Raw genomic sequence first — 21,565 nt, 5'->3', positions numbered from 1 at the left:
ATTGTATAACATTTTCACTTCGGACCTCCCTGATTTGCCTCAGGGTTGCCACAAATCTTTGTTCGCTGATGACACAGGCATTTCCGCTAAAGGAAGAAGTCTTCGTGTTATTTGCAGCAGACTTCAGAAAAGTTTAGATATTTTCTCTTCTTATTTACAAAAATGGAAGATTTCTCCCAACGCTTCCAAAACTCAACTTATAATATTTCCACATAAGCCCAGGGCTTCCTTTTTGAAACCTAGTAGTAGTCACATAGTCACTATGAACGGAGTTCCAATTTCCTGGTCAAACCAAGTGAAATATCTTGGATTAATACTTGACCAAAAATTAACTTTTAAAGATCGCATTGAGGGCATTCAAGCCAAATGTAACAAATATATAAAATGTTTGTATCCTCTTATAAACAGGAAATCCAAACTTTGCCTGACGAATAAACTTCTAATATTTAAACAAGTTTTTAGACCGGCCATGCTTTACGCTGTGCCAATATGGTCTAGTTGCTGCACTACCAGGAAAAAAGCACTTCAAAGGATTCAGAACAAAATTCTGAAGATGATTTTGAAGTTGCCTCCCTGGTACAGTACTACCGAAGTACATAGAATTTCGAATGTTGAGACTTTAGCACAAATGTCCAACAAAATAATTAATAATTTCCGGCAAAATTCGTTACAATCCTCAATTGCAACGATTAATTCCCTTTATACTTAGATAAGATTTAGTTTTAGTTTTTAGTTTTAAGATATCAATTGTTATACTGACATGCAGGTTAAAAAACCTGTTTAAAATACTGAATTGCCAAGACATGAACAATGTAAAAACACTTAGATATCTATCATAACAATTAAGGCTGGTACGTTACTGCAGTAACTGGAGCACTTAGGTTAAAATGAAATGTAATTTATTTTGAATTTGGAACAAATAAAGAGTTAAAAAAAAAAAGAGTACCACTTGGTTGCCCATCATTCTGCTTGAACCTGAAAAGATATAAAACAGCGTTGCGGTTGTGCCTTTGCTCATTGCCGGTTCGGACGGCGTGGCACTAGGTCCTGCAGTAAGCAGGAGTAAGTCAGCGGTTAAAGGTGGATCACGGCGTGATCACATTGTCAACCAGCGATGGATGGAAGGAGATTTGGGTCTCGTCTAATACGAAACGCGGAAAAAAATTATTTATGCAATACATTCCCCACCTCCCCTATAACGAAAATATGGACTTTGACGATCACTTTTTTCTGTGAAATAACTACAATTAAGTTTGAAAAAGAAACTTTAATTCTGTTAATTTTTTCCCGTTTACTATAGTATACTATGGTATACCACTGCTTAGAGAGGTTCAAATTTGAGGAAAAAAAATTGCTCACGATATGTTGATGTTATTCTGTTGGTGATTTACCACCAACTGACTGTAAAACATATCTGGTACCTCTATATATCCAATTTTTATTGGGGGCATCCCTTAGCTCAGTCGGTAAAGATGCAGCTACAAAGCAAGACCATGATGGAGGTGGCTGGGTTCGATTTCCGGTCTGGTCTAGGAATTTTTCGGGTTGGAAAATTTCTCGACTTCCCTGGGAATAGAGTATGATTGTACTTGCCACACAATTATACTAATGCAGAAATGGTACAGGCATCGAAAGCTCTCAATTAATAACTGTAGAAGTGCATGTAGAACACTAAGTTGAGAGCACGCAGTAAGCTAATATGCGATACGCAATAAGCTTGAAATGCGAAAAAGAAGAAGAAGAAGCAGAAGAAGAATATATGCAATTATGCAATTAGATTAACATCCGGAGAAGTCCATCCTTTTTTACATATTCTGCACAAAAGATACTTGCAGCTCCGCCCTATTCATAACGGCGGGTAATCCTGTCAGGGGCGAGGCTTAGAAAGTATTTTTTGTGCAGAATATGTAAAGAAGGAGGGACGTCGGATGTTAACCTAAAGGCATATACCGTGCATTATAGAGAAAGAAGCGCGTGTTGTTGAACCGGTAGATGTATCTCTTACCGGAAGTGAATAATCACTGCGATTATTTCTAATATAGTAGTTTTCGGTAGTACACAATGTCAATCAAAATTAATTACAGTCAATATTCACCTCCGCTAAGAGATACACGTACCGTTTCAACTTGCCCCGGTGTACCTTAACTATGATGCTTACTATCAAAACATTGAACAGGTGGAGAACCTGTATACGAGCTTTCGTTCTGGCTTTGAAACTTAATAACTGAATCCCCCTAATTTTCAATTAATGTTGTTCTAAGCACCTACTTATTGGAAACCAAACGTTTTATTTGACTTTTCACAGTATTCTATGTTGAATCATTCTACGAACATAATGATGATGCATGATTATTTTATGTTAGGATTGTCCTCCAAATTGGAGGAGGCGCTTAATGTATGTACCCCTTCCTCCTCTACTTCGCTGACATATGAACCAACATTTTGTTCAATATTGAAAGTACCGTCTTCTGATAAGGAAAACAACTGTCTTTTGCGTTATCATAAAATGCAACCTGTACTTTCTTCTCTGCTTCAGAGACCTAATTTAAAACTAATAATGGAGCTACTGAAAAAAAAATAACTTATTTTTTGGGAATTTTATCCCACAACATGCATGGTTTTTTTGTGTACTATAGTGAGGAGCAAATCAACAAAAATGTGTGAAGAAATAGTATCAGTTCCTATTGTAGCCGATGTCGATGTCGAATTTAGTGCACATTGATCACAGCAAAATAGCTCAACATTGATCAACTTAATGTATTTATGTAGGGAAAATTCTTTCAATTTTTAACCATTACATTAAATTTAAATACATTATCTTATGCGTAAGATGAACGGTGGTCTGATTATGCTAACATGAATTGTCGCGAGTTTTGAACCATAACCAAAACATTGAAATACCCTGCTCTTTGGTTCAGTGAGGGTTAGGGCGCGTTCTGCCAGGTTGGTCGAGGCAGATTTCATGTGTGAGTAAGTGATGAACATTGTTAAGTGCAATTCACTTTAAAAGGTGCGTTTCATATTTCATCACATGTAGTTCCATAGAGCCTGAACGAAATGTGGCGCTTGCGAAGATCACTTGAAGATACGATATGATACTAATTACATAAAACACAAGTAAATTCTTCCAGAAATTATTCAGGATAAATATATCAAAAAATGTGTTAATTGTTAGTGAACAAATGTTATGCTGTATTCAAATACTTTAAACCGTGTTAAATTTAAATTTTCCTTCATCTCACATCCGTTGAACCATTCTGAATGGCCATCCCGTTGTAGTTAAATCACAACATTACTAATAATGGTTGTATATCTTTTCCGGTACTATGGAGTCAACAAAGTAAAAGTGAAAGAAGAGCTGCAAAATGGAGCTCATGCGATATGAGAATGGAGTGATGCTCGTTAAAAAAATACCAGGAGACACTGTCCATTTTCCGCATTGGTGTTATGGTTTTATAAGACGTAACTAGGAACTCAAGATCATCATACAAAGTTAATGGACGTCGAAATATCGAAGAGCACATCAGAAATAACATGGGAGACTTTCGGGAGACTAGTAGTGACTAGCAGTGATGCAGAGAAGGACAACGACTTCACAAATGGGCTCGAAAGTTGGACAGAAAGGTGAAGAAACAGCGAAAGCTGGTGAGATCGTTTAAATTTTTGGTCATATATTCAAAACAGTGCTGGAATTGTGAGGGACCATCAGGGCACCCGATTAAAGCGATTTGGATGGGGAGAGTGAAATTGTCAACTCCCTGTTGTTAACATCTCGTGGAGAATGGGCCGGCTCTTCTTTGGGGTATCCTTCTGTCGGACGGCTCGTTTTTTGACCAATTGTATGATCATGTGGCTGCAAGGATATTCTCTACCATCCCGTGGAGGCGTATAGGGAAATTTACCTATCGATCCACCAAACCCGTTTTTGGCCCTTCATATGAGGACAATCAGAGGTTATTAAGCTTGATCAAATCAAATAGTGAGGAGCTCCCACTGCCATCGGACTTAGTTTCCGTGCTACAATGAGTGGTAGACAATTATCCCCTCCCCATGGACATGGAGGTTGACGGTACTGAAGCAAAGGGTTATGTTTAATTTCTTTACATTTGCAACGATGATGATTTCCTATAGTGACACATATCACCTTCTTAATGCTTCAGTATACCTCAAACGATTAATTCTTGGTTGTTAATAGAACTTCCTTGATGAAATCGGCTGCTTCATGCAGACTGAGCAATTCTGATTATAGTATCAGATTTGTTCTGTATACAAAGGAACTGGAAGGGCTTATTAGAAACTTCTCACCAATAAAGTAATGATCTTCTAGTAAATTTTGCATATCATTTTATTAAAATTTTATTTTATTTTAGCATATTATTTTTGTTACAGCCAATTGGCATTAGTATACGATACAAAAGATTTAATATTACTTGCTCGTTTTTGCGTAAAATAATGAATATTTATTTTACTTGTAATTACCTATGAAAGTTTTTTTCAAGTTTTTTTTTGTGATCTGAAAATTTACCCAGTTTGGTTAGAAGTTTCGAAGCTAACGCATGTCCACAGGCCTAATAGAAAGATAGGCAGAAAAAGTGTATCATGAAGAATGGTTGCATGCAGGGTTGCTTCCACTCACTTGCTATAGATGAGTGATTTTCGGAGTTTTGAATTCGTTAGATGTTGTAATGGAGATTTGTGCTGTTGGATGCGGGAGAAGATTGGAGGGCGGGTGTTTGACGCATAGAGCCTGTCAATTTCGCTTTCAGAGTGTCGCAGTCAGCGGTTTTATGATTCGTGAGCGCTTACGATTCGTAGAATCGTTGATTGTGACTGCAAGTGGATTTTACGGGTTTTGTGTGTCGGACGCTTGCTTTTTGGCCTCTTCTTGTGTCTAACATGTGCAGAGTATCATTATAACGTCTAATGGTTTTTAGATTCCTGGTGGCGTGAAATATATTTGTGAGAATATCTTTTTGAGATTTTAGCAGTCACGTTTTGTTTGTAGTTTATATTTTATTTATTTCATTTAATTATCGTAAATATTAGTTATTCAATAATAGATAGTTCATGCATATATTGGTACTTTGACGCGAAGCGCTGTGGATTATAAGATGCTCGATGACCCTCGAGGGATCGATTTTGCTTACTGAGCAGAAAATCATGGATTTAACCCCAAGCTCTTCCACAGCACAATAAATCGTCCACCATTTGTATATTTGATATTGAACATTAACCTCGGAAACTATTTGCATATCAAGCGAAAACGTAGTCCAGTATTGTCGCGAAGCGTTATGGTTCTGAGATGCTCGATGACCCTGGAGGGATCGTTTTTGCTTACTGAGCAGAAAATCATGGGTTTAATCCCAAGCTCTCCGTCATGACTCTTAAAATTCATTATCACTAAACAAAATTAATATGTTCTTTCGATAGCCGGCTATCGAGAGATTAAATAAACAACAAATAAACAATACATACTTTTGGTTGCATCGCCAACTTGAGGTGAATCCTAACCGAATACCCTACCCAACCCTCCAACTCCGTAGCACTTATGAGGGTGTCGCTAAGTCGGTGGCCTCTCGTTAAGTAAGTACTACATCAACATTTCCTTCCCTATCCCTAGTTATGGTAAAGATGGGCGTGGCCGGGAATAGCGACAGTCATGCTTCTGTTACTCTTGTATAGATTGGAACCAATGTTTGCTCCCCAGCATTATTCCTGAAAGTAGTCTAACTGAGAATTTCAGAAGAGACGTGAGTGTCGCTAGTATCCAATCTACGAAGTATATCATAACAACGCTAACGCTAACGCTAACGCTAACGCTAACAATGAGTGGTAGACAATGAGTGGTAGACAATTATCATACATCATACATAACCGAAACATTGAAATACTTGAAAAATTTAAGATAAAGTATAATAGTCAAAAATGCATGACATGCACCATTTTTGCGTAGTTCCTTTTATGCGGTCGTGTCTAGGACAAAACCCTTTTTTTTTTATTTCAAATTTCTCGGCAAAGTTGTCTCGAGATAACTTTTTGAACTTAGAATGACGAAATATTTGCCGTGCAGAACTTGTCGATACGTTTAGCCATTCAAGAGTTATTGATATATTTCTAATATAAATATGCTCTTCACAGTTAATTTTTTTTTGTAATTTTACACGAATTTACATGCACATAAAACGAGCATGCGTATTCATGTAAAATTAAATTGGTTTTAAAATTTACACGACTTGAAATTTACATGCATTAAACGTCACTTGAATTTTACATGATGGGCTCACTTTGTAATTCTACAGGACATTTAGAATTACATGCATTTGGCTTTTTGAACGAATTTGCATAAAATCGAACAGATTGTCAAGTACGCGGAATTATCACCCACGTGGAATAACCAGCCTTTACGGCACAGTACATACCCTACACTTCCACCGTTGCATCAAAACGATCAGTCAGGAGAAAAAAGGAACCACGAGCGCATTTTTGAATGTTATTCTATTTTTCATATCCAAATGGGGGGTGACCCCGGCGTAGTGGTTAACATCCATACCTCTCACGCCAACGTCACGAGTTCAAATCTCACCCCCGGACAAGTCACGAATGACACAAGAGTGTTAAAGTGACTATAATAGAAAAAAAAAAAAATAAAAAAAAAAAACATATCCAAATGTTTGATTTTCTGTACGAACTAAAAGTGCTCTCTGTATAAAACCGCTGTAATCACTATTTTATCTGTCATCCATTTTCTATTTGTGGACGCGCGTATGCACGATAAATCGTTCCACATAACCAAAACTGAGCGCACAAAACAAAACAAACCGAGCGGAGAAAAAACTGATGGAATAATCGGCTCGTCCGCCATTTTAGCTTTCTCAATGTTTGTTGATTTAAATTTACCCGAGCATGTAAATTTATAGGTTTTATCGTTGAAAATCCGATGTTCTTCGATAAGTTTTTACATCACGTGGTGATATTACACTGCAAGAGAAACTTAATCGAATAAACATGTAATTGTATGAGTTTCATAATGTTTTTACTATGTGCATGATTTTTAATGTAAAATTAAACTAAAACATAGTTTAAAGCGATGTAATTTTAAAATGGTTTTGGTTTACACGTCATGTAATATTCATTATTTTTTGCTGTGTTTGTAAATTTTGATATCTCGGGTAGGGTGGATAACTTTTTATCAATTTATACGCATTCTTGTTTGACCAAATTTTGATCGTAACACCCTTTATTATAAGTAATGTGTCGCAAATCGAGTCAAATGGACGTTCATTGAGACAAGCAGCTCGATTTACCTCGAAGAAGGTTGACAGCTATTGGTTGACAAAAAATCCCGAGTAAGTGCGAACAACTCCAATAGGATAATTAACTTGCTCCCCGCTAGAAACGTAGATTAACCTATAAGAAACAATAGTTTCATGTTTCAAAGCTCTCTTAAAAATGTTTAGATATTGCACACTAAAATTTTAAAAAAGTTATTTTTTTCAGAACGATTTCCAATGATGTGTTCAAAGGAGTTGAACAATAACCGAAATAAATTAAACCAATGCGATAGAATTTAACTTTGAGGACCCACAAAAAAAGTATGGTATTGATTTGTATCGATAAAATTGATTTCATTTCTATTTTTAGAAGAAGTATGCTTAGAAAATCATCATAAAGGAGAGTAATTCAATCATTGAATTGAAGAGCTTTTTGAGTGTGTTGATTTATTTCCTTTTAATTTCGTCTGCAAATAGTTGACGAAGTACGCGTATCTGTCAAAAGATAGGCAATTATAACGGAATTAAAAGGAAATAAATCAACACACTCAAAAAGTTCTTCATAAAGGGATTCCGTTAAGAAGTTCGACAAAATTAAGAGATGGATCATTGAATTGCTAAATTGTAATAATTTTAACTGCAAGAAACTATTTGCCAAATAGCTATTAAGCACTACTACACACTTAGAAATACCTAATTTTACATGTGATAGAATCCATCTTTGACATAAAGGAAGAGACGTAAACAAACATGTCATGTAAAATTAAGTGCTCCGAAACTGACAAGTTCGTTACTCGACGAAAAGTACGATTGATTGAGCTGAATTTCGCGTCTATTATGACTCAATTTTATGTCAGAATTGACGCTCGTATATGTCAGTCTCAGAGCACCTAAATTTACATGATTTTTTCTAAGTGTGTATATTTGTGTGACGTTCGTCTACAAGACATCTGCAAAGCGATTAGCTTGTAATTCTATCATTACTTATTAAAAAAGTGATCAAAGTGTTTTTATTATCTCTGATCACGCCTTCCTTCTGGGAAAGTAAAACCGTTGGTCCCCGGTCCATAAGTGGATGGGTCGATAGGACAGGTCCAGGTGTGGAAGCTGCCTCGCTGGTGTCGGTAGCATTGGTACTCAGCACGTAAAACAAATCAAGGAAAAAAAGTGTTTTTATTATTCTGTTTTTCGTGTTTAGATGACTCATTTATCCCAGAACCATAATTTACCCGGATACTGACAAATAAAACCGGAAAGAGCTACAGTCAATAAATTTAATAATGTTTGAAATCCGCTTTGAAATGTAAATTTCAAAAGCTACTTGGAGACCTGTTCTATTCATTTAGAACCAATTTCCCCAGAAACGAAAGTAGCTAGTAAATCTTTTCCACCGAGAAGCCAACCTCTGATTGATCGTTACTTCCCTACCAGCGATTGATTTATAGCGAGGAAGGAAGCCAACCTGCCCCTTCTCATGATTACTGCTGCGTCAGCTTCAACTTCACACGAACGATTCCATTCACATTCCCAAAGGAATCGAATTCGTGCGTCAATCTTCGTTTGCGCCGAGGAACAAACGAAACAAATGGGAAATTAGAGCAAAGGGCGTAAAATTTATTGAATTATTTTAACGACCACCGCCGACCGACCGACCGACCGACCGACCGAGCGACTGACTGACTAGGAGGCGAAAACTTGATGTTTGTCGATGATGATCCATTCGATCCGGTGCCTATGGGGACGATGGAGGCGCATGGCACTTTAACGATGTCGTAAATTTGCATGCACCCACGCGTTTCTGCTTGGTGTTTGATTTGGGTTCAACCGCACAGAACATTTTGATTAATTGATGCGGAAGTTCAACAGTTCGCTTCAACAGAATAGCATTAATTTCAACCGTAATTGCTAATAAGTGTCACTTTTAATTGACTTTCTATTTTCAGATTTGTACATATGTTTTCAATAACGATACCTTCTACCAATTACTCATATTCTCACCGGTGCTTCAGCATGAGGTAAGTTTGACCCCAATTCTTAACGACAGTAAATAATGAATCCAAAAAGTCAATCCCTAATACAACCTTCGTTCTATTTCAATTTTCCACAGATATGGCGTTTCGTGACATATACCTTTCTTCATGCCAATGCCGTTCATTTGATGCTCAACGTTATCATTCAGGTACGATCATTAGGAATTTAGGAACCTTGTACGACATATAATTTATCCATTTAAATCACGCATGCACGCATCCAGCTAATAATGCCCTTTTAATCGATACTTCCGGTATATCTATTTTCCATTTCTGTAATCCATTCAACAGATAATAGTGGCCTTTCCCCTTGAGACTGAACAGGGGCACGGTGCGGTGCTGGTGGTTTACTTTGCTGGTGTGATTGCCGGTGGAATGGGAGCGTCCGTGTTCGAACCGACGCAGATGGTGGGGGCCTCGGCTGGAGTATACTGCCTGTTGATAAGCCATGTTCCGCACATAGTTATGGTAGATATTATTGATAGAAAAAATATCGTTCATAAATTGATACCCTTTCCTGTTTTCCAGAACTTCCAATCTCTATCGCATCGCTACTTTCGGATAATGGCCGTGCTGGTGCTATGCGTTAGCGATGTTATCTACTCCATCCGACACTGTATGACTAAGGGCAACCTGCAGCCACGGATCGGCGTCCCAGCCCACGTCAGCGGTGCCATCTGTGGCCTCCTGATTGGGTTCATCGTGTACCAGGGTGAGAAGCTGATGCATTTTCGGATAGCACGGTACGGAGCCATGGTTCTACTCTCCGGTTGGGTCGTCGCAACGATCATGTACAACATGCAGGTCAGGGCCTAGTTGTGTTCTTTTGCGATATTTATACTCTCTCTCCCGTACTAAACGTAGTTAAATATTAGATAAGACCAATTAGAATTCGTTTGGGTGATCAAAGGCCAAAAATGCTTATTGCGAAGTAGAATGAAATGCAATCAGAAATGTACCTAAGAAGCAGCTTAAATGAAAGGGAAAGTCATTTTATATACGATTAAAATTATTTCAAAGCTTTATTTAACTGGTTTCGTGTTCGTTTCACTTATGCAGTACCTATAAGTTACACTTAAGCGGGCTAAGAATCTTAAAAAGAAAGTATCCCTATTCGGAAGCAAACTTGCAGTTTAGTTTACGTGTAGCACTTAGAGAGGCTTGTCCTCCATTCCAGAGTCGCTGCTGGATGAGAACAGCTACCGAAGCTCCGTGGTTTATGCGTGCGTTTTTGAGGCGCTGTCGTAATAATTAATTATTGATTCATTCCGTAATTTTGTTGGTGCATACTTTATTAATTTAAAAATGGCTTTTTCGACAACGTCAACGATCTCAACCTTTTTTCGACCGAGTATGAGCAATTCAAAACCGGTCCTCAGTTTTCAACTCATCGAAACAATTTTAAAATCTGATTTTAATCTTCGCCAACTACCTATTACCGCGATTCATAACGAATCATATTCTCATAACTTATCGGCTACTTACGCAAGCTAGCTCGTAGTTTCAACATAAATTAAGTACGGTTACTGTGTCACATTCGCTCGGTAAACCATTTCGAACTCTTAACGACGATCTACATTCGTTAAGATTTACGCAGTTACTTAAAACACTACAATAATATCACGAAAATCACAGGGACTCATACTTGCTCACTCACAACTCATTCATCCAAGCTCGCTCAACAATCATCCTCTCAACAGTTCAGTGGCGTACAATGCACTCCCACTTCGGTACATTTACACTCCAGACACGGTCCGGACAGCTCGGAGATTATCCTTCCAACCCTGTACATCCGGCCGTAGATATTACAACCGGCCAGCTTCAAGATGCCAACGGTATCCTTCAAGCTGTACACCTTGGACTTCATCGTAATCTCCGCCGTACCTTCGGAGTGATGCTGCTTCAGTTTGTTGATGTCCACCGGGTTGACCACGTAGGTCTCCGAATTCGGAATCGTATTCGGCGGTCCATCCGATATCACCTGATAGTGTTCTGCGTCCGGATCAAACCCAAATCGGTCGATGTCATTCTTAAGCTCAACCTCCTGTGCACCGCTTCCACTGGTGGAGTGGAAAATGGGATTCAGGAACGGTAGATCCATCAGAGAAGGTCTGTACAGGTCTTTGGAACCGTTTTGTTCACTTTCCACCTTGAGAGTTACCGTACCGTCATGCTGCTCCTCATCTTCCGCATGATGCTGAACATCTCCTAGCGATGCTTCTATGCTCGTTGGCGAACTATAAACACTTCCCATGTGAGATTTGATGGTTTTGAACGGTGGAACTCCATTCATAAGGCCAGGCGTTGTAGGGGTAGCATTCTGCACCCCGTTGACATGCTGTTGCTCTTCTTCACGGAACAAATAATTCAGTACATTCTCCAGACTGAACATACCGTTCGGTTCTGGTTCGGTGGAGTTTCGCACCGTTTGGGTGGTTTCCATTTCCATCGGGAGCCCTGTGTAGTCCACATCACTACGCAACGGCAGAGCCGATGCACCCTCGTTACTGGAAGCTTCGTTGATTTTCTCTAACGAGTTTCCAATCGTCGACAGGTAGTTGGCATCCGTTGTGATCGAAATGATCTGCTTATCGTATTCCGAGCTATCTACGGTATCGTTATCCAATAGATCATCCAACGTAGAATGATTGTTCTTGGCAACCGAATGGTACACGGAGAACAGTTTCTCTTTGTCCTCGATGAGACTCATCAACGGCGGCGCCGGTTCCGGACGTATAACATCAATAAAGGGATTTGCTGGCGTAGCTAGGATAAATAAAACGTAGAAATTGGTAATCAACAGACGACAGCTGTATCAAAACTCCGGTCTTACCTCCAAAGGTAGCAGCTGTAGTATTGTACGGTGACTTGGTGGTGTCTGTCGGCAGCTCAATCGGGAAGGCAGTCGTGACGTACGGTTCGTAGTAGAAGTCCTCCTTGATGTGATCCTTTGGCAAGAATCCACCTGAAATTTTAAAAATCCTTCTGCAGATCAATAATCCAATTATCATTGAAAATCAACTACCTTCGGTTTTCGTAGGTGGCGAGAATCCACTGCTGCCAGCCGATTGTTCTTCCAATCGGAACAATGGATGCTCCGTATTAATCTCCATCTTCGTGTTGTACACAACTGGTTCGTACGTTTCCTTGTGATTCGAATAGTACACGTTCTTCTCCGGATATCCAACTCCGTACTTGTCATACACGGGAATGTACGTTCCCTCCTGTGGCACCTCGTACTTGGTCGGGATGAACTTTTTCAGTTCGTTTTTAAACAGTTCTTTTTTGGCATGAATATCATACTTGGCCAAAGCATCCGTATCGTACTCGTAGTCTGTGTCAGCAATCGTATCGTACTTATCGCGAATGATCTTCGTGTTATAATGATTGCTCTTGGCATCCAAGTCGTAGTTCTCCGTAAGTGCCGAATATCCCAACGACTGATCATAGCTGTAATCGTACTTTGGAGGTTTGAACGGCATTCCGGGATGAATTTCATGATCGGAAAGAACACCATACGGCTCGTAGCTTTCAGTGATGATCGGATAATTGGTTGGGTTGGGTTTGTAGAAGTCGTACGGAGCGGCCAGGGGGATCTGAGCCTCATTCTTTTTGACAGCATCTGCTGGGAGGAACGGAATGATTTTCAAGTTTGGAAGACTAGGCGGAAGCGTGGGTTCGCTGTAGTCTAGATCGATGTCAGACTCGAGAATCGACGGTATACTGCTGGGTCGATGAAACTCTCCGATTGGGATCGGTTTCGGCGTTACTGGTCGATGTTCGGTACGATTTTTGACATTCTGTTTACCGGAATCGTTCCTCGTTGAGTCAAACATGTTTGAAAGTTCCGTCAGTAGAACTGATAGCAGGTTATTTTCTTTGGTTACTAGCGGCTTGGTTGTGTTCTTGAGGGTAACTGTCTTGATCTTCTGGGTGGTAGTAGTCACTGGAAGCTCCGTCGTTGTTTGGACCATATCTTGCTCCGTAACTGGAAGCTCAGTTTCACTCTCGCTCTTGAATTCCATTATATCGTCGTCCACGACTGTAGTCGTCGCTACGGTTGATGTCACATCATAAGAACCAACTGTGGTTGTTTCCGCCGTCTCTTGTTCTTCAATTTGTTCTGCCGTCGTTGTCTCAACTGATGACTCGGTTGTCATCATATCTTCAACCAACATTTCATCATTCTTGTAATCCACCGTTGATTCCTCACTGGAATCATTCTCTCTGTCGGATGCTTCCGTGGTTATCGCTTCCTCGGTACTCCTATCAGTCGTGACCTCACTACTCTCTGTAGACATTTCTTCGGTGGATGATGGTACCGTCGAGGATGTCGTCATTGTGGTAACCACTGTCGTAGGAATCTTATCGAGCTCGAAACCGACAAACTTGTTATTGGGTCGTTTCATTGCAATCATCGTCGTTGCAGGCAGTGGCTCAACCTTTTCTATTTTGGCATTTAGCGAGCTTAGGATCGATTCCACGGCCGAACTGCTAATGGAATCATCCACCTTGATAACAACGTCAATGGGTGTAGCCGTCGTTCCACTCTCCGTCATCATCGGATCTTCTGACGACGACCGCTCGGCACTGTCGGTAGTCGAGGCAAGGGTTTCAGTTTCCGCGCTCTTGACCGTTGATGTTTCATCGCTTGTCCGGAATTCGTCTGAATCGGAATACTCTTCCGATGATTCTAGATCAGCGAGCGAATTCGACACGTCAGTTATATTTTCCTTCAGTAGGGAGTCTGATTCTAGATCCTGGAACTCAGGTTCCGCTTTGGTCAGCTCGATCGCAACCGGGATCTTTTGCTTTTCTTTTTGTCGAACTGCAGCCGTCGTTGGCTCCGAAGAGGCAACTGAACTTGTAACTGGAGATGTAGTTGTGGCTGGAGTTGTAGTTGTGGCTGGGGTTGTAGTTGTGGCTGGGTTTGTAGTTGTGGCTGGGGTTGTAGTTGGGGCGACGGTTGTAGTTGTGGTAGTGGTAGGAGCCGGCGTGGTTGTTGTCGTCGTAATCGTCGTTGTTGTTGATGGTGGACTTGTCGTCGTTGTAGTAGTGGTTGTTGATCTGGTCGTCGTAGTAGATGCCGTCGCACTTGCAATAGGTTTACGGGTAGTGCTGATCCTCTTGATTGGAGATAAAGTAGTCCTTACCGGGAAATTAAAGTCCGGCTTCTCGATGTAGACCGTTTGTGGCTCACGAACGATTTCCACTCGCACCGTCTGGACTTCAACCGTACCCTCTGTAGTAGGGATAATCTCCGTCGGCGCAGAATTCACCGTCGTTTCCAGCAAATCGTCCGAATTGCTATCAATAAACTCCAAACCAGCCTTCAAGAAGTCAAAGAAGCTCTTCTCCGATGTCGAACTCACGGGAGTTGCCTCCGTAACTACCGGCTCGGTAGCATTCTTCACCTCCGGTTTCGGTTCATCCGGGTCCGGGCCGAAGAGGATAGAAAAGAAGTCAAACGGCTCCTCTTCTTCCTCAATCTTCCGAGAACTCAGTCGCTTCTGGTCACCGTGTTCTGAAACGAGCGTTGAGTTATCAACCGAACTACGGAACACTCGAGATCCTGTTGAGAACTTACTACAGTCGTACCGCACCGCGCAACATTCTCCTCGGGGTACTCGGGGCGTACATCCTTTAATAGTTGGAGCACACTTCTTGGGGGTACATTTCTGCGCTCCGCGGATGCAGAAGCACACTTGACACGGATCTTGGTTACTAATACGTTCTCCTTCTGGATACATTTTCCCGTCAATCGCACATCCAATGGTCTTGACTCCCTTTCGTTCAACTGTCCGCAGGTAATGGCGGTTGTTGATTCTGCGAACGAGATTCGGTGATTCGGTAGATGTTACTTCCTTGATTGGTGTTTTCCCAGTACAGTCGTATCGGATAGGGCAGCAAGCCGAATCGATAAATATGGGCGCACAGCGTGGATTGGGCAGGGCACATTTAGGCTTTACACACTTTTGACTACCATTGATACAGTAGCAGTATGAGCATAGCGAAGATGAAGTCATAGCGGAGCCTGACTTGTACACGGTGCCGTTGATAATGCATGCTGAAATATATCCAAAAAAAAATTAAGTATTTATCAAAAGAAATGTACATCCTACTCATCAACCGTTACTCTACCTCCATTTTCTTCAACATCATCATCGTCAGATCTCCGTAGGTAGGAATTGGGGTTCGATAGTCGTTCTTGAGCTTCCTTCTCATAGTAATCTAGGAAATGAATTTTCTTTCGATCGCCACTGTTCTTCGTGGCCAAATGAAGCTTGGAACACTGCAGGTAAGGACAGCAGGAGCCACTCTTGTGCACGAGGATGCAACCACGTGGTGGTGGGATGGGTTGTTCTAAAAGATAATTTGGACATGAACATGAACAATCCAATTTTCACAGAGCTCTCGAAACCGATCTAAAACACGGTCTCCGTGTGCAAGCGCCTACCGATATGCAACCGAACAATCAACGAAGTACGACTTACCCGGACAAACTTTCAGCGCGCAGATCAACGTTTTGCTTTGGCACTTGCACATCAGACAAGGTTCCTTCGTGGGAACAATCGATCCCTCCATAAAGTGGGTCCCATTGTAGTAGCAACTGTTCGTCTCTGAAATCAAAATAAAACAAAGCGTCAATATTAAAATTCCAATCAATCAATCGTAAATCAAAAATTCCATTCATTGGCAGGCACATCAATCAGCTTGATACACCTCGAGACATCGACACAGCACCATATTCAAGCCGGAAGGAACGATGAAACGTTCCGACTCCGGTTTGGTTTTGTGTACATATAATGTGACATGAAGGGAGAATCATATTTACAGCAATCACAACGATCACGATCGCTGGCTTGCTGGTGCGTCATAAATATCGGTCCGCTATTATTGGCTGTCATTTCTGACCCACTGACACAGATCAGGGCTGTCCAGCGCATCTTGATGGTTGATGATTGCAGCATAAAACCAAGAGTTCACAACCTTTTTTCCACGAGAAAAATGCCACTCAACCAATATCCGACCTCACCGCATCACAGTCAATAGCCCTAGTGCTGAAGTTCCCATCAAAAGTGAAGCCAAATTGCGGTAAATGATCCTCTCTCTCCTATAACACAAAACGCGATCCATAATAGAGGAAGTAATGATAAACAGCCACCATAAGTACGGCACCTCCACACATGACCCGCGACGATGGCGATGGAGGGAAAGAAAGAGCGCTCAAAGAATAAGTGCGCTCAGCCCCATCAGTCTCTGTCCGCCTTGCCGCGGAATGGAAGACCCCTCCAGATTGGCTTTAGGTCACATGAGAAGAGCCTTCGCGTCTTCCCTTTGCGGGAAGTGACTGTAATCATTGCTTGCGTTTTTGTTGTTGTTGTTGTGGTTGCTGTTTGTTAATATGTTGGTACTTTTCATGTCCGCAACAAGAGCGAGAAATTTACGCAGTCATCAGCGTAACTTTGTTGCAATTTGTCTATGCGAGCGGTACATCAAGGTATGTGGAACAACGGGTTTCGTTTGATGCAGTGGTTTTCAACCGGGGGGGTAAATATGACATGTTAATTAAAGTTTCAGTAGGAAATGATGACCAAAATACCCTTCAGCGATTGGCGTTTACGGCGACTCTGTATAGCTCTTTACTCCTATGGTAAAATCCTTAAGGAAAAGTGTTCAGCTTTTCACATAACTCATCGTAAACGTATAAACTCATGAAAATGCGTAAACTTCATTACAATTTAATGGAGTCTACTATTTTAAGACAGTGTAAGTAACGTGTGTTAGTCTAATTCGTCTTGTATTTAACCATCTAATTTTATTGTTGGTGGGGGAACGGTGGTGAGCAATTATTGAACAGGGGGGCATGGAACAAAAATGGTTGAAGACCACTGGTTTGAGGCACGGTTGCCAACATGTGCGATATTGGTGAAATATGGCGATGAGTAAACGGTATTGATGTGACCATAAAGGGGACAGAAGATTTCACCCCACCCAAGAGAAATCGATATTTCTACATGAATATTTCAAAAAGTCCTATCTGCTTTGTTCGATTCTCTGCATGAGCTCTCTATGAATTAAATATTGTTCAAAAATTAATGGTGATGTTTTGGCAAATTCTTCTCAAATCTCATTCATTAAGCTCTCATGAGAGAATAATTTCGCGTACGAATCTGCAACTCACTCACTCACACTCATGTTGCCAAAAACTCATTTCAGTTTAAAACTCATAAAAGCCACCCAAACGGAAATCTAATTTCAGCAATGCAAAAATATAAACAGATGAATGTTTGATTCGAAAATCTCATCGGTGTTTATTGCGCTGTTGAAATTCGCAAGGCAGAACTCCGTCCGTGTTTATTTAACGTCGGTCTCTGTTCCGCAATCTAGTGCCAATCACCGACGGACATCGATTGCCATCCATTGACGGCAATCGAATGTGCAGGAAGGCAGCTTCCACACCTGCGTAGGATATCGCACCCATTCAACACACATGGGCCGGGACCAACGGCTTTACTTCCCTTCCGAAGGAAGACGTGACCAGAGATTTTTATGCCTCAGAAAAAATCCCACCGACCTCGGCTGGGATTGAACCCAGACCCATCGGGGTGTTAGAAAGCAGTCACGCTTACCACTACACCACCGGCGCCGGCTTAGGCAGAACTCATAGGCGAATAATCTCATGCATGATATTTGAGTTGCGAAATATGCGTATATGTCAAGGATAAGCAAATGAGGCAGTGGAATGAAATGTTAATTACGAATCCTTGTTTCTCTCTTTATACTCGTACAAGTATTCCACTAAGATCCTCACATTCATCAGGATATGATCTTTATGTTAAAGCCTCTTTTGCTCAAAAATAATTTCAAACCCCGATCAACCTTATTCAAATGATCAAATCTTGCAATTGTGATGGAGTTTCCATTTTGAAGTAGCTTTGAACAATTAAATTGAACTGCCTCTAAATTTTACCGAACAGTGCAGTTCGATAATTTTTAAGTGTGTGTGATCAATTTACACCCAATTTTTTTGTTTAGGTGATAAGTTTTTTTATTTTATATTTTTCGACTGGTACGTATGGAGATTTATATTCTATGGAATCTCAGTCTAGGGTTATCAGGGTGGCGACTACCTGGAAAAACCTGGAAAACCTGGAATTATCAGGGAACTCTAAATTCCCTGGAAAAAAAAGTAGAAGGGTTTGTGCCTAGGGGCACGAACGGAAGCTTGACGTAGGACCGCTAGTGGACGGGACAAATGTGTACATATAGTTCTTTTGATTGATCAATCATCAATTATCTTAACTCTTTCCGTTTTTTATTTGTAAGCGTATCAAATTTCAAGAACAACATGTGAAAAGGGCGTTTGGCGAGAAAAGGGCCTACAAAGGTTTGTTTACAAAAAGCTTGTATGCCCTTTTCACATGTGGCTCTTGATTTGTAGTATTTATTTCAAAAAGAAAGTTGATGAAGAGAATCCAAGGGACTATCAACTTGAGTATTTTCGATTCCCGACTTTAAAAGGTGTATTTTGAATTTGTTGTTACTTATGAATTTTTAAGTTTTGTGCCTTTTGGTATGGGTGACACGCTTGCCATAGATGACCGACCCGCAGCGACTCACGAAAAACTACTGATTCCGATCCATAGCATAGCGGTGCAGCTTCTTCCTCCTTTGATGGTTGCTTATGTGGGCTCAGCAGCTCGCTGCTTGCAGACAGCCTTTCGTTGTTACTGGAGAACAATTTTCAACGCCACACGCCGAAAGCACTGCTACTGCTGCTACTGCTGCTACTAATTTCGACGACCGAACACCTCCACACAGTGGTGTGGTCGTTGGGAGCGCGTGGTTCTGAGTATGGCGATGAGTGTGCAAAATATTACGCAATTCCATCCTCGCTATTCGCACGCGCCCGAGGATCGGAGGCGAATGCCACTTCGACTTGTTTCGTCTACTTACTACTCTCTGACGACTGTGCTGGGGAAGCAGCATATGCATGTAGGTAATTGGTGGATTTGTTAGTTAATTCAACGCTTTTGGACAATGCTGAACATTTACCAGTTTTTCAATAGTTTCTTGTTGAAAATCAACATTCGGAAGCATATTTATCAATGCGTTGCCATATTTCTGAACGATTGGTGATAAAATTATTGAAATTGGACCAGGGGAAGCTGAGTTATTAACGTTCAAAATCTTTCTTAATTTGTTACATGTTCCATTTTCGGTTTTCACAAAGTGTACCCCCATATAGAAATCAAAGACGTAGTCCTACGTCAAAATCAGGGAATTATCAGTTAATTCTCGAAACAATCAGGGATTTTTTTTGCATATGCATCGTTCCTTCCAAATTGAGTAAAAGTAACTTTGTTCTGAATATTTTTTATCGATTGTGAACCGAAAAAGTGCAATCTAAACAACTATGCGTTCATCCGTCATCCGGCAGCCTGCTGGTGTTAGAAGCAAAACTATTGTAAACATTGCTGAGCACTCAAATGGTGACGTCACTCTATCAACATTCCCTACTGTCAACAGTGAGATTGACGTCAATGCCAACAGCTGTTTCGTGTAAAAAGATAAACATTGCAATGAAATACGAACCCCACTAAACATTTGCACATTTCACTAACACAATCAAGCCGTTTCTGCGAGGCTATCAATGGTTCCATTTCTTTACGCAGATATGTATCGCACTTTACTGAACCTGGCGGAAGGATTCATGAAATTCTCCAAAAGCTTTCAGCCTTGACAGCAGAAGCAGTTAACGACAGCTAAAATCATCTGCTAGCGAAAAAAATCGTTCTTGGTTTTGATGTAAAGAAAGCACTAAGTGAAATTCGAAACATCAATAAGAAGGACATCCTACAATTCCGAGATGAATGCAGAACTTTTTTTAAGGCCATAGTGATCAAACTGCTTGTCAGATCCCCGTTGACGTATTCTCTTACTACACTTAACCAAAACATCCACCGATCGTTGAATGAAATCTCATTCAGCGTCAAGCAAAACTAATGATTCCTGAGATTGAATAAAAAACACGTCGAATGATTTTATGATCAACAATAAGTGGTTTTTGTTTACTTTTCAAACGTTTTTCTTCTTCTTGTCGTCCGATAATCAGTCACATATTAATAGGAACACAAAAAAAAAAAATTTCATTGTGAACCAAAATGAATATATTTCATCATAGCCCCTTTATGAAAATCATTCTATTTCAGGTTTGACATCATCTTTCGGCTATTTTCTATCAGTTAGCAAATTAAGAGCCACATGTGAAAAGGGCATACAAGCTTTTTGTAAACAAACCTTTGTAGGTCCTTTTCTCGCCAACCGAGGGTCGCCCACGCAAACCAACAACATCATCGGGAAGGGTAAAGATTCCCCTACCCGATTATGATGATGGTTTGCGTTCGTGTCATATGGGTGGCGAGAAAAGGGCATAAGAAGGTTTGTTTACAAAAAGCTTGTATGCCCTTTTCACATGTTGTTCTTGAAATGGCGGCGAAGACCGTGACTGCGCAAGTTTGTTTTCATTTGTGAAAAAAGTGAAATTTAGTGTTTGACTAAAAACAATAAAATGAATAGTAAATGGCTCAAGCTTGTTCGGAAAAAGTGATATTTTGTACCCTCGGTACCTCTATCGTTCTTTTTTTACGGGATGACATCCGTTGACGAGAAAACATTTAATTATTTTAAGATTTAATTAAGATACATTCTTTTGGAATAAAGTTATGTCAATAGAAATAATTGTCTAATTGTTTATTTAAATATTCTAGAAAAATATAGTTAGACGACCATTTCATATGAGATGACTCATGTAATCTTCATATTTTTACACAGTAATGCTAATAACTGATTGAAATGGTTGTGTAATTATTTTTTTCAAGAATATTTCTGATAAGAAAATACCCCTATTAAGCCAACTACATAGATATGGACATCATTTGAATTCTATCTCATTTTCTTTCATTACAAGACTGATGAGTTGAAAAGTTTTTGTATGCAAATCATTCACACAGTGTTCTGTTTTGATTATTGTATACATGATTATAAAGCTAATTTTAAATTATATTCATACATTTTGCCTTGATTCTGTCAAAAGATGAATTGAATGTCGATTTCTTAAAATCATCTGATAATAAGCATGGGGCTTGGGTGAGGCAAAAATCACTCAGTAAACGGCGGGTGTTTTCGTTCAGTGTAGAGCATGTTCATCGGTCGATCCTACAACAATTGCTTTGGACAATACTGTTGCAGAGCGGCGAA

The 21,565-nt window shown here is 40.3% G+C and overlaps 2 protein-coding genes across 3 annotated transcripts in view; one reads left to right on the top strand and one right to left on the bottom strand.

Moving 5' to 3' along the window:
- The window catches only part of rho-6 (rhomboid-6), a 30,157-nt gene extending 19,831 nt beyond the window's left edge, over window positions 1-10,326 (top strand). Inside the window, exons 2-5 of the mRNA XM_065238577.1 lie at window positions 9,215-9,286; window positions 9,379-9,450; window positions 9,593-9,769; window positions 9,830-10,326. Of these exons, the coding sequence (XP_065094649.1) occupies window positions 9,215-9,286; window positions 9,379-9,450; window positions 9,593-9,769; window positions 9,830-10,117 (609 nt within the window). The 3' untranslated portion in view covers window positions 10,118-10,326. The remainder of the gene's footprint in view (window positions 1-9,214; window positions 9,287-9,378; window positions 9,451-9,592; window positions 9,770-9,829) is intronic.
- Window positions 10,327-10,707: 381 nt separating this feature from the next.
- Window positions 10,708-21,565, bottom strand: part of LOC135714973 (uncharacterized) — a 60,120-nt gene continuing 49,262 nt past the window's right edge. The window contains exons 2-7 of one of the 2 annotated variants that reach the window (XM_065238385.1): window positions 15,796-15,921; window positions 15,443-15,664; window positions 14,889-15,368; window positions 12,327-14,825; window positions 12,135-12,266; window positions 10,708-12,067 (exon numbers count right to left, since the gene is read on the bottom strand). In XM_065238385.1, the coding sequence (XP_065094457.1) occupies window positions 10,995-12,067; window positions 12,135-12,266; window positions 12,327-14,825; window positions 14,889-15,368; window positions 15,443-15,664; window positions 15,796-15,921 (4,532 nt within the window). In that variant the 3' untranslated portion in view covers window positions 10,708-10,994. Of the gene's footprint in view, window positions 12,068-12,134; window positions 12,267-12,326; window positions 15,369-15,442; window positions 15,665-15,795; window positions 15,922-21,565 lie in introns of both variants that reach the window. The other variant, XM_065238379.1, reaches the window with a different exon arrangement.

Source organism: Ochlerotatus camptorhynchus, unplaced genomic scaffold (genome assembly GCF_037179485.1).
Source record: "Ochlerotatus camptorhynchus isolate MF236.1 unplaced genomic scaffold, CSIRO-AGI_Acam_v1.1 ptg000045l, whole genome shotgun sequence".
NCBI lineage: Eukaryota > Metazoa > Arthropoda > Insecta > Diptera > Culicidae > Ochlerotatus > Ochlerotatus camptorhynchus.
The sequence above is the reverse complement of the archived record's forward strand: the minus strand, read 5'-3'. Positions and strand labels throughout refer to the sequence as shown.